General features: G+C 38.8%; 1 protein-coding gene across 4 annotated transcripts in view; it reads left to right on the top strand.

The window, feature by feature from the left end:
- The window catches only part of MAPRE2 (microtubule associated protein RP/EB family member 2), a 155,122-nt gene that overhangs the window by 108,048 nt on the left and 33,033 nt on the right, over positions 1 to 14,041 (top strand). For all 4 annotated transcript variants that reach the window (XM_021686091.1, XM_021686090.1, XM_021686089.1 and 1 more), the window contains 2 exons: positions 8,225 to 8,370; positions 11,445 to 11,658. In XM_021686091.1, the coding sequence (XP_021541766.1) occupies positions 8,225 to 8,370; positions 11,445 to 11,658 (360 nt within the window). The remainder of the gene's footprint in view (positions 1 to 8,224; positions 8,371 to 11,444; positions 11,659 to 14,041) is intronic.

The following is a 14,041-nucleotide window of genomic DNA, read 5'->3' as shown; positions in this document are numbered from 1 at the left end:
GATTCCATAGACTAAAATCCTATATCCTTGAGTCTTTTGAGTATAAGAATTCATTTTTTTCATTCTGCCTTCATACAGTGCCTCACCTAGTCATTTTGGATCCTGTCCCCAAACTTTTTAGCTCCATTATGTCACTTCTGATGTATAACAACTGCAGCCATTCTTATGGCTGTAGGTACAGGCATAGCATGGCACTCCACAAAGAATATTTTCCTTTTTTCTATTTCCTGATCATTTTCAAAACTTGTTGACCTTCATGACTGCAGAATACCTTGAGTTCATGGGCTCAGAGCGTGGCCCATCATAATCTTGTTAATAAGCACAACATCCTACAATTTGGATTGCTCTTACCAGAGTGTATTATATTTAGCCTTTTGAGGCTTATCTTTCACCTTTCTGCAAACTTAGTTTCCAGGGTGGTTCTTAGTTTAGATTGCTTGTTAATTTTTACCCTATCAATTCTTAAAATATATAACAACTCTTCCTGTACTCTTGTTTGGGACTTTGGTAACATTAGAATTTTACTATCAACCAGCCTTTGTTGGGACTCAACTGCTACAACCTGTAAACCTTGATTTGTTGACCAGATATTAAAGGACACCCTATGCCAGGTACTGTATTAAAGGCTTCTATACGGAAGGAAGCTAGACAGATGAAGTGTAAACGCTCTTAAAATTTACATTGCAGTGAGGGGAAGAGAAACCACAGACCAATATAAGGATTAATAAAATAGACCTAAAACAGGATGACATGATGGAGAGTCACTTCAGATAAAGTCAGATGGTACTAGAGCATAGAGAAATTGACACTGCAAGAGAGACTGAGGGTAGTTGGAGCCATGACTTCAGTGAGAAGGTGAGAGGAGATGTGATGTAGAGCACAGCTGGAGGGTTCACCTTTGATAGATACTGGAATACAACAGCCTTATTCAAGTTATGCCGTGGTTATAGTTTCCTGCCCCAACAGGAACTCTTGACCATGTTCTTAGTAGCAACAATTAACTTTATTCTTTTCATGATGTCTCTTTGGCACTAGAGATTTGGGGAACTGGAAGTTGAAAATACCCAGACGGACATACCCAGGGGCAGTCACAACTAATCTTAAGCATACTTCCCAAAGTCAATAAGCTATTTCTTTAAAATTTTCAGGGGTTCCTTTGACTCTAGAAAATATGACCTATGATAGAATACCTTAAGTGATCATATAGTGTACCATTTACTGGAGATGCTAATATGATCTACTCTTTCTACGTTGCCTATTGGATAAAAATGACTCTGCTTGTTTGCTCATGTGGTTCTGAAAGCATAGAGGTGGGAAAAGCTGACGGTATACAGAGAGTAAACTGTGCCATTGGCAATCTAATAAATTTTTGTTTTTTTTACTTTAGTGCACAAGCTTTTAGACCCTCAAAAATAGGAAAATGTTCCCAATATATTTTTTAAACTTAAAAGAATCATAAACAGGACAGAAGCACACAAAGTTGCAGTCAGTCTCATGAGTATAGGTGCAAAAATCATGAAGCATCTGTGAATCTAAACCAGCACTGTAAGAAAAACTTAGTAAACATCCCCACTTGGGACTTAAACCAGGAATGCAAAGGTGATTCAACTTTAGGAAATCTGGAATGTGATTGATCAGTTAATAGATCAAAGGAGAAAACATTTTTATTGTCTTCATGGTTGCTGAAAAGGCAGGTATCCGCTGTTGGTAAAACTCAGAAGAAAAATTGCCACAATATCAGAAATCAGTGGCCAATAACAGACTTAAAGGAAGAACAGGAGATAGTCTCGCTAAAGAAAAAAAGTATATATATAAGCATATATACATACATAAAAATATATTACAAAATATCATTTTATGTATTATTTGTCTCTAGGAAACTGAAGAGAAACAACTGTGAATTTATTAGAACTCATGAGTTAGGTCTGCCTTCGGCTCAGGTCATGATCCCAGGGTCCTGGGATCGAGCCCTGCATCGGGCTCGCTGCTCAGCGGGAAGCCTGCTTCTCCCTCTCCCACTCCCCCTGCTTGTGTTCCCTCTCTCGCTGTGTCTCTCTCTGTCAAATAAATTAAATCTTTAAAAAAAAAAAAAACTCATGAGTTAGAAAGTGAATGTTTAAAAACCAAATAGCCTAGATAAAATGGATAAACACCTAGAAAGACATAACTACTGAAACTTAAAATAGAAATTCTTAATAGACCTATAAATAGGAGATGGAATTAGTAATTTTTAAAGAATCCCAGAAAGAAAAGCCAGAGCCCAGATGACTTCAATTGTGAATTCTACCAAGTGTCTAAAAAAAAAAATTAACACCAGTCCTTCTCAAATCCTTTCAAAACATGAGAGGAAGAAACACTTTCCAACTTATTCTGTGAGGGCCAGTATCAACCCAACCAAAGATACTACAGACCAGTCAGTATCTCTTATGAATAGCACAATTTCTCAAAGTAGCAAAATGAATCTGGCAACATATAAAGAGGATTATGTGCCATGATCAAATGAGATTAATGCAAGTTGGATCAAATGGGATTAAAGAAACCAATGTAAAACATCATTTAATAGAATAAAGGACAAAAGCCATGTGATAACAGATGCCGAAAAAGCATTTGACAAAATTCAACACCCTTTTATTTTAAAAAATAGTAAAGGAAATAGAAGGGAACTTCCTCAATCTGATAATGCTATCTGTGAGAAACTTGGAGCTAACATTATACTTAGTGGTGAAGAGCTGGATGCTTCCCCCCCCCCCAAGACCAGACAAGGATGTTCACTGTCAGCACTTTTTTCAGCATTGTACTAAAGGTTTAAGCCGTGGCAATTGGGCAAGAAAAATAAGCATTCAGTTTAGAAAGAATTTTCCCTGTTTATGTGTCATGATCTTGTACGTGAAAAAAAATCCTAAGCACCAATAAGAAACTATTATAACTGAAAAATGAGTTAAGCAAGGTTGCAGGGTATACAAGATCAATACCCAAAAATCAGTTGTATTTCTGTATATTAACAATGAACAATCCAAATACAGAATTAAGAATACAAGTCCATTTACAATAGCATTTAAAAAAAAAAAATTTAAAAGTGGAAGGCTTTATATACTGAAAACTAGAAAACATCATTGAAAGAAATTAAGTAGAAAGACATCCATGTTCATGGATTGGAAGACTAACTATTGTTAAGATGGCAGTATTTTCCAAATCTCTAGATTCAGTCCAATCCCTATCAAAATCTTAGCTGCCTTTTTACAGAAATTGTTGAGCTGATCCTAAAACTAATATGGAAATGCAAGGAAACCAGAATACCTGTTTGGAAAGGAAAAGCAAAGTTGGAGGACTTCTGCTTTTGATTTCAAAACTGACTACAAAGCTACAGTAATCAAGACTATTACTGCATAAGGATAGGTATATAAGTAGAATTGAGAGCCCAAAAATAGACCCATACATTGAGAACTAATTGATTTTCAACAAGAGTGCTAAGACAATTGAATGGAAAGTAATAGTCTTTTCAACAAATGGTGCCAGGACAACTGGATAGTTGCATGCAAAATTACGAAATTAGACCCACCATTACACCTATATATATAAGAAATAATTCAAAATGTATCACTGACCTAAATGTATGAACTAAAACTATATAACTTTTAGAAGAAAATGTAGGTGTAAATCATTATGATCTTGGATTAAGCAGGGGTTTGTTAGAAATGACAAAAGCCCAAGTGACAAAAAAAAAAAATTGTGCTTCATCAAAAGTAAAAATGTGTATTGCGTGCATGGGCAGCTCAGTTGGTTAGGCATCCAGCTCTTGATTTTAGCTTGGATCTTGATCTCAGGGCTGTGGGATTGAGTCCCAGGTAGGGCTCTGTTCTCAGTGAGGAGTCTGCTTGGGATTCTCTCTCTACCTGTCCTCCCCCCCGCTTGCATACTCTCTCTCTCTCTAATATTTAAAAAAAAAAAAAAAAGCAAAACCATGTGTGCTTCAAAAGATGCTATCAAGAAAGTAAAAAGACAATCCACAGAACAGGAGGAAGTATTTGCAAATTAGATATCTGATAAGAGACTTGTCCCTAAAATGTAGAAAAAACTTTCACCAATTAAAGGAAAAATAACTCACTTTAAAAATGGGCAAAGCATGGGTGCCTGGGTGGCTCAGTTGGTTAAGCGACTTCCTTCGGCTCAGGTCATGATCCTGGAGTCCCTGGATCGAGTCCCGCATCGGGCTCCCTGCTGGGCAGGGAGTCTGCTTCTCCCTCTGACCCTCCCCCCTCTCATGTGCTCTCTCTCCCCTCTCATCCTCTCTCTCTCTCAAATAAATAAATAAAATCTTTAAAAAAAAAAAATGGGCAAAGCATTTGCATAAACATTTCTCCAAAGAAGATCTGTAAATGGCCAAAAACATGAAAAAGATGTTTAACATTCTTAGTCTTTAGGGAAATCAAATCAAAATTCACACTGACTAGGATGACTAGAATCAAAAAGACAATTATGATTGGTGAAGATGTGGAGAAACTGGAACCCTCATACATTTCTGGTGGGAATGTAAAATAGAAAACAGTTTGGCAGTTCCTCAAATGTTAAACATAGAGGTGTACCATATCCCAAGAGAACTGAAAACTTAAGTCCACACAAAATCTTGTACACGAGATTTCATAGTAGCATTGCTCATAACAGGCCAAAAGTGAAAACCCAAACTTTCATTAGCTGATGAGTAAATCAATAAAATGTGGTATATGCACACAACAGAATATTATTAACCCATAGAAAGGAATACAAAGTTCTGATGCACACCACAACATGGATGAACCTTGAAAAGATTTTGCTAAGTAAAACCAGACACAAAGGCTACATAATTTATGATTCATTTATATGAAATGTCCAGAATAGGCAGATCCATAAAAACAGAAAATAGATCAGCAGTTGGTTACCAGGATCGGGGGGAGAGGGTGGGGAGAGAGTGGCTGCTAATAGGTATGAAGTTTATTTTGGTGATAATGAAAACCTTCTGGAATTAGATAGTAGCGATGGATGCATGATTCTGTGAATACCTTCAACGCCACAGAATTGTATACAATTGACCCTTGAACAACATGGGTTTGAACTGCACGTTTCCATTTATAGATTTTTTAAAGATAAGTACAGTACAGTGTCATAAATGTAGTTTAGTGATTTTCTTAACATTTTCTCTAGCTTTATTGTAAGAAAACAGTATTTGGATAGAATACATATAAACATACAAAACATGTTGACTGTTACTGGTAAGGCTTTTGGTAAGGCTTCTAGTCAACAGTAGGCTATTAGTAGTTTAGTTTTTTTGGAAGTCAGAAGTTACATGCGGATTTTCAACTGTGTGGGAGGGTCAGCACCCCTAGCACCCATGTTATTCAAGAGTCAACTGTACTTTAAAAAGTTGGACTTTGATATGTGAGTTATATCTCAGTAGAGCTGTTATTTAGTAAATGACTAATTTTTTAAAGAAAATCTGTTTTCTATATGCCATGAATGACAAATATAAAAATAGAAAGGAAAGAATGCATGATGAAATTTAAGACAATTAAATTTTGAGGAAGAAGGGAAATTATTCTACAGTTAATACTATATATTAGAGTATTTGATGAACAGAGTATGAACTTAACCACTGACACAGACCAAAGTAAATTTAAGTCTAGAAAGAGACCTAAATGCATGTATTAGGAAAGCAATATATAGTAAAGCTAATGCTTTTCCTCAGTGGGAAAAATACCGATTATTCATGAAATGATGACGTTCAACGCCTAGCTGACTTTAACAGTTGGCATTTGCCAATGAAAATAGCAAAAAATAATCCTGGCAAGCTTAAGCAGAGACACATTTACAGGAAGAATATTTGGTAGCTCAGTCAAGTCAATAGGAAATCAAGCCAGAAGCTGGGAACAGAGCCTCCCTTGTGCCGCTGGCCTAGGATGCCACTGTGTTGTGGTCACAGGACTCTAGATCCCACCAGTGCCACCATGACTAAATGCTAATAGGCCCTGTGTTTTTCTGTCATTATTAAGACTGAGATCCAGGCAGAGCCCAGAACACAGGCCTGCATCTTTACTGCTGGGGATGGGGAAAAGGATGTCTGCTCACCATCAGTGCTGTGCTGGGAGGCAAGGCACTGTACCATCAACCCAGACAGGAAGTTGCCCAAATGTTGGCATGCCAAAAATGACAGATTCCCACTGACATTTGGAGTAACTAAAATTAGAGCCATCCTTTATGTCATGGACCAAAATAAATTCTACATGAATTCAGAATGTAAATGTGAATCGAGACCATAAAATACTTGAAGAAAATATATGTGAATATTTATCTAATCTTGGTTTGGGAAAGTTGCTTAGCCTGATATAAAAATCGGACACCCATTAAAAATGTCAGTAGAGACCATTAATGACCCAGAAGGGAATCAATCTGTTAGAGTTAAAAAAAAAAAAAAAAAAAAGCTATATACCAGAACATTAACAGTGGTTCTCCTTAGGTGAACTAGAAATGGTTTTTCCTTTTTCCCTCCCTATTTCAAGTTTGCTTTTCTTTCCAAAAGCTATTACTACTTTTTAAATTTGGGAAGTGAGTGAATTGGTTGGTTAGTTTGTAAGAATACATAGGTATCTGGATCTTATATAAGTACATTTATGCTAAACACTACAGAAGTAAGAATAACTCTTCAAAAAGTGGGTAACGAGACAGTTATGTTTAGACAACCCCATCTCTTGTAAAAATACTGCTCAAATGGCTCTTGGAATTTGCTCCATGTGGGGGCACTTCAAAAGGAAGACCTGAATAATTGAATTATGACTGTAAGAATGCCCCCCCAAGATCATGATGTTTCTCTTACCTCCTCCAGTGTTTTTTGTCTTATTTTGTTTTTAAGAGAGCCCATCTGCTTGAGTAGGAATATACTAGTTTGTGCTCAGGGTATTGGTGTCTAAGGGGAAACCTCACAGATGCAAAGATTCTGGAGGTGATATTTACTGTGGTCTATCGTTCATTACTTTATACTCTTACCTACGAACCATGAGCTGCCTCACCATTTCCTGTTGAGGCAGCCCTTAGATCCCTGGCGCCGTGTTCGATCTTGGATTCCTATCTCAATAAAGGATGCTCAGTATCTATGGCCTAAGAGGTGAGTTGGCTTCTTCCAATGTAAAGGTGAATCTCCCAAATGGAATAAAGAGCTTCTCACAGAAACCTTGATACCAGAGGATGAGGGGAGCCTTTCATGTCCCAGAAAGGCCATCATTAGCACATTATAGAAACAGACCAAGAGATCTGGAGAAGGAAAGAGAACACAGAAATGGCATCTTGTTCTCATTCTTGCTGCTCAATTGCTTTTCCTCCTTGTAAAAGAAAAATAATCATTCTGGCTTTGAATGTCTTTTCTAAATGCCTGTTGCCTTAACTGTTAAAAAGATACGAATCAGTAAACATCTCGCTGGGATTTTCTAGTGGAAATTGTCATGATGTAAGAGTTCTTCATAAAATAAATAAATAAGAAACACTTACTAATCCTTTTTTCTAGAACCATTTCCTCGGGGGACTCATTGAACATTTCTGTTATTTTGATTCCTCAGTCATAAACAGCATGACTCTCAACTTCTGTAAGTTTCAGAGTCTCCATGTCTTCATCCTTCATGTTAATATAGGACCCCATTGCTCTGACCTGGAATTAAATTGGTATACAATGTTTTTGGCATTAGATGGTTTAGTTATCCAGTTTCACCTAAGTCATTTTGCAAGGTGGATATAAAACAGCTTGAGCATATTTGTATTTTCATGCATATTTTTTTGAGCTACACATTTCATGAGTTTTGCGGTTTTCTTGTGTTTAAACTTTGTTTTTCTTTTACATCTATATATTTTGATGACTTGGAGCAGGTAGCATCTAGACAGAAGTAAAAAATGTTTCTTTTTTTCTGATGAAAGCTAAGAAGAGTTATTCTTACCCTGATTCCCTTGGTGTTAATGTATTTCTGCTCACTGTTCGTGGAATGTGGGGATGCTCTGGAGAACACAGCCTCAGTACCGCAGTGACTAGGAATGGGGAGAGTGGCCAGAGCTGCCTGGAGGCCTGGTCCCTTCCCCTCCGGCTCCCAGCCTGAGTGAATGAGGGAGGAGAGACGAGCACACAGTTGGGGGCTTCTTCCCTGCCTCGAAGTCCTCAGTCACACCTGGCTACAGTCAGACTTACCTCAGCATTTTTCTCCTCTCTTTCCAGGAGCTGCTTATTGCCAGTTCATGGACATGCTCTTTCCAGGCTGCATTAGTTTGAAGAAAGTAAAATTTCAAGCAAAGTTGGAGCATGAGTATATTCACAATTTTAAACTTCTGCAAGCATCATTTAAGCGAATGAATGTTGATAAGGTAGGAAACTAACTTACACCTCCGTAAAATGCAGGGTCTTTCCTTAAAATTGTTTTTGTGCCAAAATGCAAAAAATCCAAAGACGTATCAATGGTATATATCTTGATATTGTCAAAGTAGTCTGGAGTCTGTGCCTAGCATAAAGTATCAACCCTCACTTCCCATATTTGTAGGAGGCTTTCATTTAAGGAAATCTCTCAACTGACAGCTAAAGGACTATCGCTAAAGTCCACTCAGTCTCTGCATGCTTCCTGTTATGCAAATACATATATAATCCATAGTCATTATCTAGGATATATTTCTTAGAGGGAATAGCTTTGGGAAGAAAGGAATTTTGAATAAGGGGAAGAGAAAAAAACGAGAAAAACAGGAAACTTTTCTTGGCATCAATAGTAGCAGTAACTAGGCCATGGAAATGAAAAACGTCAATACTGTTAGACAGGTTAAAGGAACAGAGAAAAGTTTGCTAAACTGTACATATTTTTAAAGTAATTAATATCTTCCTAAATCAAAGCATTCTTACCAAATGTTAAAATCTTTGCTTCTTGTTTTCTCAGAATTTTTATTTCAAGAGACCTACCTCTAACAGCTCAACCTTTTAGAGTCTTTTCAACTTTGTCCTTTGCTGTGGTTAATTTCCAATTAGCTCCTTCTATATGTATTGGAAACCAGAGCTACATAGGTTCTCCTTACTAATTAACAGTATTACTTCTCTATACCTTTTTGTATCCTTTCTCTATACATGCTTCTAGATCAAAAAGTAAAACACCCACTCATAGGTTTATTTCTCTATACATGCTTCTAGATCAAAAGAAAAACACTCATAAGTAGCTATGTAACAAATTAGGGAGCTCTATATTTCTGTGGAAGCATATACAGAGAGACTGGATGAGCCATTGTTAAGAATGTTGAATATAAAATTCTGGTGCAGGGAGATTGGCCTTCATCACCTTTCTTGGCCTCTCTAGCTTAATATGCTCTGATTTCACCCAAGGGTCCTTGGAGAGGCAATGGTCCCTGTGCATGCTTGGCAGAGCGTAACACAGGTGGGAAGTGTCTGTGTGCAGATTTGCTTGCCACCCCAGATTTTGAACTTATGCCCCCAGAACTTCCATTTTGATAGGGAGTGTGAAATTAAGTCAACAGAAGTAAGTGCCTACTTGGAACAGTTAAGGCAGTACCATCATCTAAAACTGGTTCTAAATGTTAACATTTGGCAGAAAACAAAATCTAGTACCATGTTAATTAAAGGGCCTTATTCCCTAAGAAGGCACTTAAAAATCAGTATCAGCATAAACAAAAGTTATAAATCAGAAAACATGAAAATATTTGGCACAATAAAAAGTCAACTATTAAGTGCATGTGTGGAAGGAATTCTTCGGTGTGGGCAGACTTCACTAAGTCTGGGAGGAGAGCAAGATCCGCATCCAAGTCTCCCTGACTGGAAGAGTCTTCACGAAAAATGTGGTCCCCTCCCAAAGTTTCTCTTTATTTTGCTCCATACTTGAGTTCTTTTCAGTTTTAGCTTCATCAAAAACATTTTTGAAAAATCCATTGCTAATGATTTTGTTTAATGGCTGGCCTAAAATGCTTCAGTTGTTTTTTTCCTTCAAGTGGTTGTTGATACTTAAGGTCTTTCTCTGTTTTTAAGTAGTCTTGATGATCCATTTTAGGATATCCATGGTATCCGGCTCCTGAGGTGGCAAAAGCCTTGCTGAAAATTTAATTTATAAATGGCTTCCGTTCATATTATTACACAGTGAAGTTGTGTGCTTTGAATGCTAGGTTTGTGTCTGAATTGTGTACCAGTGATCAGACTCACTCCCCAGCTTTGTAGCTCTCATGGCTTACATTCAGCTAGCATTCCCACTCAAAAATGAGGAAGCCAGAACCTGGTAACGGCACAATTTGCATAACTAAGTCCTTTTTTTTTTTCCATTTTCCTTCAAAAATAACTGCCCACTGAAGTAAAGCTAATCAGTCACCCCACATTTCTTCCTGTCATGATTCTGAAAGTTCCTCTAAAGGGAATATCTATTGGCTGTCTAGGTTGCCGTAGAAAGAGTTAATCCATGAAAAGCCGAGCTCTGTCTCAGAAGTTGAGGTGAATATAGTGCAGAATGCCTTCAGGGACTCCCTTAAGCAGCCCCCATTTCTGTCCCTCTCCTCTCCCATGGCACGTTAGCGGTGCTCCTGTGTAGCTGATCTCATGACCCTGAGATCAGGACCGGAGCCAAAATCAAGAGTCGGCAGCCTAACGGACTGAGCCCCCCCACCCCCACCCCCCAGGCGCCCTGCAGGCCATTGTTCTTAATGCTTGTCTCTCTGTAGTGTGTAAATACAAAACAACAATAACAAACAGGAAAGTTTCTTCTGCTTCATATGAACCATTAGATAAGTGTACGTTTGCATCAATCTGAGTCTCATTCACACTGTCTGGTAGCTATAATCCTTACAGGAGTTCAGTCCAGCACCACTGGAGCAAGGTTAGAAAGAAAGAGGGAAAATCCATCAATCTTGAAAGAGCACCACATCCCAGGCCCATTTATTTAGTTAGTTAGTTAGTTAGTTAGTTAGTTAGTTAGTTAGTTAGTATTCTTATGTTAATCCCCTACATTACATCATTAGTTTTAGATGTAGTGTTCCATGATTCGTTGTTTGTGCATAACACCCAGTGCTCCATGCAGAATGTGCCCTCCTCAATACCCACCACCAGGCTAACCCATCCTCCCACCCCCCTCCCCTCTAGAACCCCCATTTTTGCAAGGAGATGCTTGAGTAGTTAAATCCATTATGAAGAGGATCAGCCCCTCTTGACAGCTAAGGGTATTCCTTGTTTCGTCTTATTTGTTCAGAAGTATGAAATAATTCAGAAGAACCACCTACAGCATTTTAGTTTAACTTTTCTTTAATATGATGGGGGGAGAAAGGTGACTTTTAGAACATAGCTGGCCAAGAAGCTGTGGGGCGACCAGTAGTCCGTAATCGTGGACGTGTAGGAAATAGTTACAGGGAACCCTTTGGTTGTGTTAAGTACACACAGGGTCATGACTCACGGCGATTTTATATTGCAGGTGATCCCAGTGGAGAAGCTGGTGAAAGGGCGTTTCCAGGACAACCTGGATTTCATTCAGTGGTTTAAGAAATTCTATGATGCTAACTACGATGGGAAGGAATATGACCCTGTGGAAGCACGGCAAGGGCAAGATGCAATTCCTCCCCCCGACCCAGGCGAACAGATCTTCAACCTGCCGAAAAAGTCTCACCATGCAAACTCCCCCACCGCAGGTATGGGAACAGTGAAAGCTGCAGTTGCTTTCCTTCGGGGCAATGGCTCCAGTTGATCTGTGCTTTCTTGTGTTGGGTTGATTCTTCCCAGCAGCCAGTCTCTTTATGCCTCTGGATGATTTTTATTGTTGTCTATTTGACCATCTTATCTTCCCAGCATGCCTTATCTATAGTAAGTTTAATGATCATGATTTAAACTACTAAAAAGGCAGAGTTACTCACTTTTTATCATTCAAGCTGTGTGTTAAGATCATACTCCAGGGATCGATTTCATTTTCTTGGTATGTTTTTCTGAAAAATACCAAGTCTGTTTAGATTTCAACTGAAATATTTTTACTGCTTAATTGCTGGCGGTACAAATCAGGGTATGAACCAATTTATGCTTTTAAATATGAATAATCTATAATCTTTCAAAAGAAAGTTATGAAATATGCATCCTATCTCCTATATGGTCAGTGCCAATTTTTGTGTGATAATATTCAGCAAGACCTCATTTTATCCAACTTGGTCCAAAAGTAAAGTCATTGGGGATGAATACCTAGAACTTCAAAATCTTTTAAACCTTTGTGGATCGAACCTTTCAAAGATATAAACATCCTTCCATAAAAAATAGACTTTATCAAGCAGGAGTGTGTTCTTGTACAGTTGTGGTCATTATTACACAAGTTGGGGTACTGGACAGTTAAATGATGAAATGCTCAGAAACTCTTGTTCCATCGTAAAAACCAGTGCTCATGCTTGTTAAATCAGTCACATTAATTTGGTAAATAATACAAATTCCTTATTTATGCCCCACCTCCAATGAGAATGGATAAGAGGTGGCTAGAAGAATACTAATACTGAACAACACAGGCATGTTGTAGAGGCTAGAGGGGTCCATCTGTGGGGCTTCCAGATATCCATGTCATTGCGGCTACAAGTGAGCCCTCTGGGAAGGGGAGAGACTGGCTTGAAGAACTCTAACACTGAGTGGGCAGAAAAGGAAGGGTTTGCACAAGAGCAGGGAAGATGCCAGAAAGATTAAAGGAAATGAGGGAATGACACGTCAAGGAAGCAGAAGGTAGGGAACAGAATGGCCAACTGAGACATTTCTCAATCTGTGGAGGAGTCAAGTAAAACGAGGACTGGAAGAGCCCATTGGATTTCTCAACTTAGGGTCATTCAGTGGAATGATGGGACCCAGAGTGGGTGGAGGAATTGGAGGAAGGAGATAAGGATAGCATAAAAATCCAACTTTGAAACCACAGATTGAATGAGTTTATATAAAATAAACTAAGCTAAGCACAGATCTCTGGAAATACATACATTTAAGGACCAAGAGGAAAAAGAGGAAGCTGAGAAAAAAGACATGAACATCAGGGGAAAAAATTAGGAAAACTGAGCATCAGAGAATGAACAGTAGGAAATCTCTAGAAAGAGGGATCACCAGCAGTGCCGAATATTAATTGTGGGGAGATCAAATAGGATGAAGGCCAAAAAGAGGCCAAAGATACCGGGCTCCCAGGAGGTAAGGAATAATCCTTGAGAGAACGGGTCTGTTAAGATGCTGAGTGCATAAACCTAGATTCCAGAGACTGGACGAGGGCATGACCTCACAAATGGTAAAGTCATGCAGTAAGAGTACATTCCACCTTCACCAAATTCATTAGGGAAAAAGTTGAGGAAAAACGTTGAGTTGTGGGGAAAAACTGACAGCCTCAAGAAGTGAGATTGGAAGGAGCATGGTGTTGTCCTTGATCTGTTTTCGTCTGCTTTTAGGACAAGGCACAATGGGCAAGTTTGTAAGATGAGAGAAAGGTCCATGGAGAAGAAATAGTTGATGGTTGGAAAAAGGAGGGGAAATTTGTGGAGTAGGACCCTTAAGCTGGAGGGAGAAAATGAGGTCAAGGGTGTTGATACAAACTTAAAGAGGAAGGGGAATTTTATTTTTATTTTCAGTTTAACAAGTGCTAGAGAGAGGTTGGGTAGAAAGCCACAAGGAGTTTTGGGGAACAAAAATTTACGGCAGTTCAAATTGGCCTTCAAGTTTGTCAGAAACTTTGATCAGTGCAGTAGATGGGGGTAAAGAAGAAGAGTGGTGTGTTTTGTCCAGCGTGGGGGACTTGGTGGGCAGATGGAGGAGGAGGACATGGGCGGGAGGGGAGACTCAGGGCACCTGGCATTTCTCATCTTAGGGTCTTTTTCTAGAGCTCTTAATGATGTACAGATTCATCTTAAAACTCAGCTGCCACTTTTTTTTCCCCCCCAAGTTTTTTTAGTAGTGAAATCGGACAGGCCTCAGAAGTTTGTTTTTCTTCCACAGTCACAGCGTGTCCTTGGATTGGCACCACTGCTCCTGCTCCCCCAAGACCACTGCTCATGGTGCTGCCTTGGCCTTGTTTTC

The sequence above is a fragment of the Neomonachus schauinslandi genome, chromosome 14, assembly GCF_002201575.2.
Source record: "Neomonachus schauinslandi chromosome 14, ASM220157v2, whole genome shotgun sequence".
NCBI classification, from domain to species: domain Eukaryota; kingdom Metazoa; phylum Chordata; class Mammalia; order Carnivora; family Phocidae; genus Neomonachus; species Neomonachus schauinslandi.
Note: the sequence above shows the minus strand (reverse complement) of the source record. Positions and strands in the feature narration are given on the sequence as shown.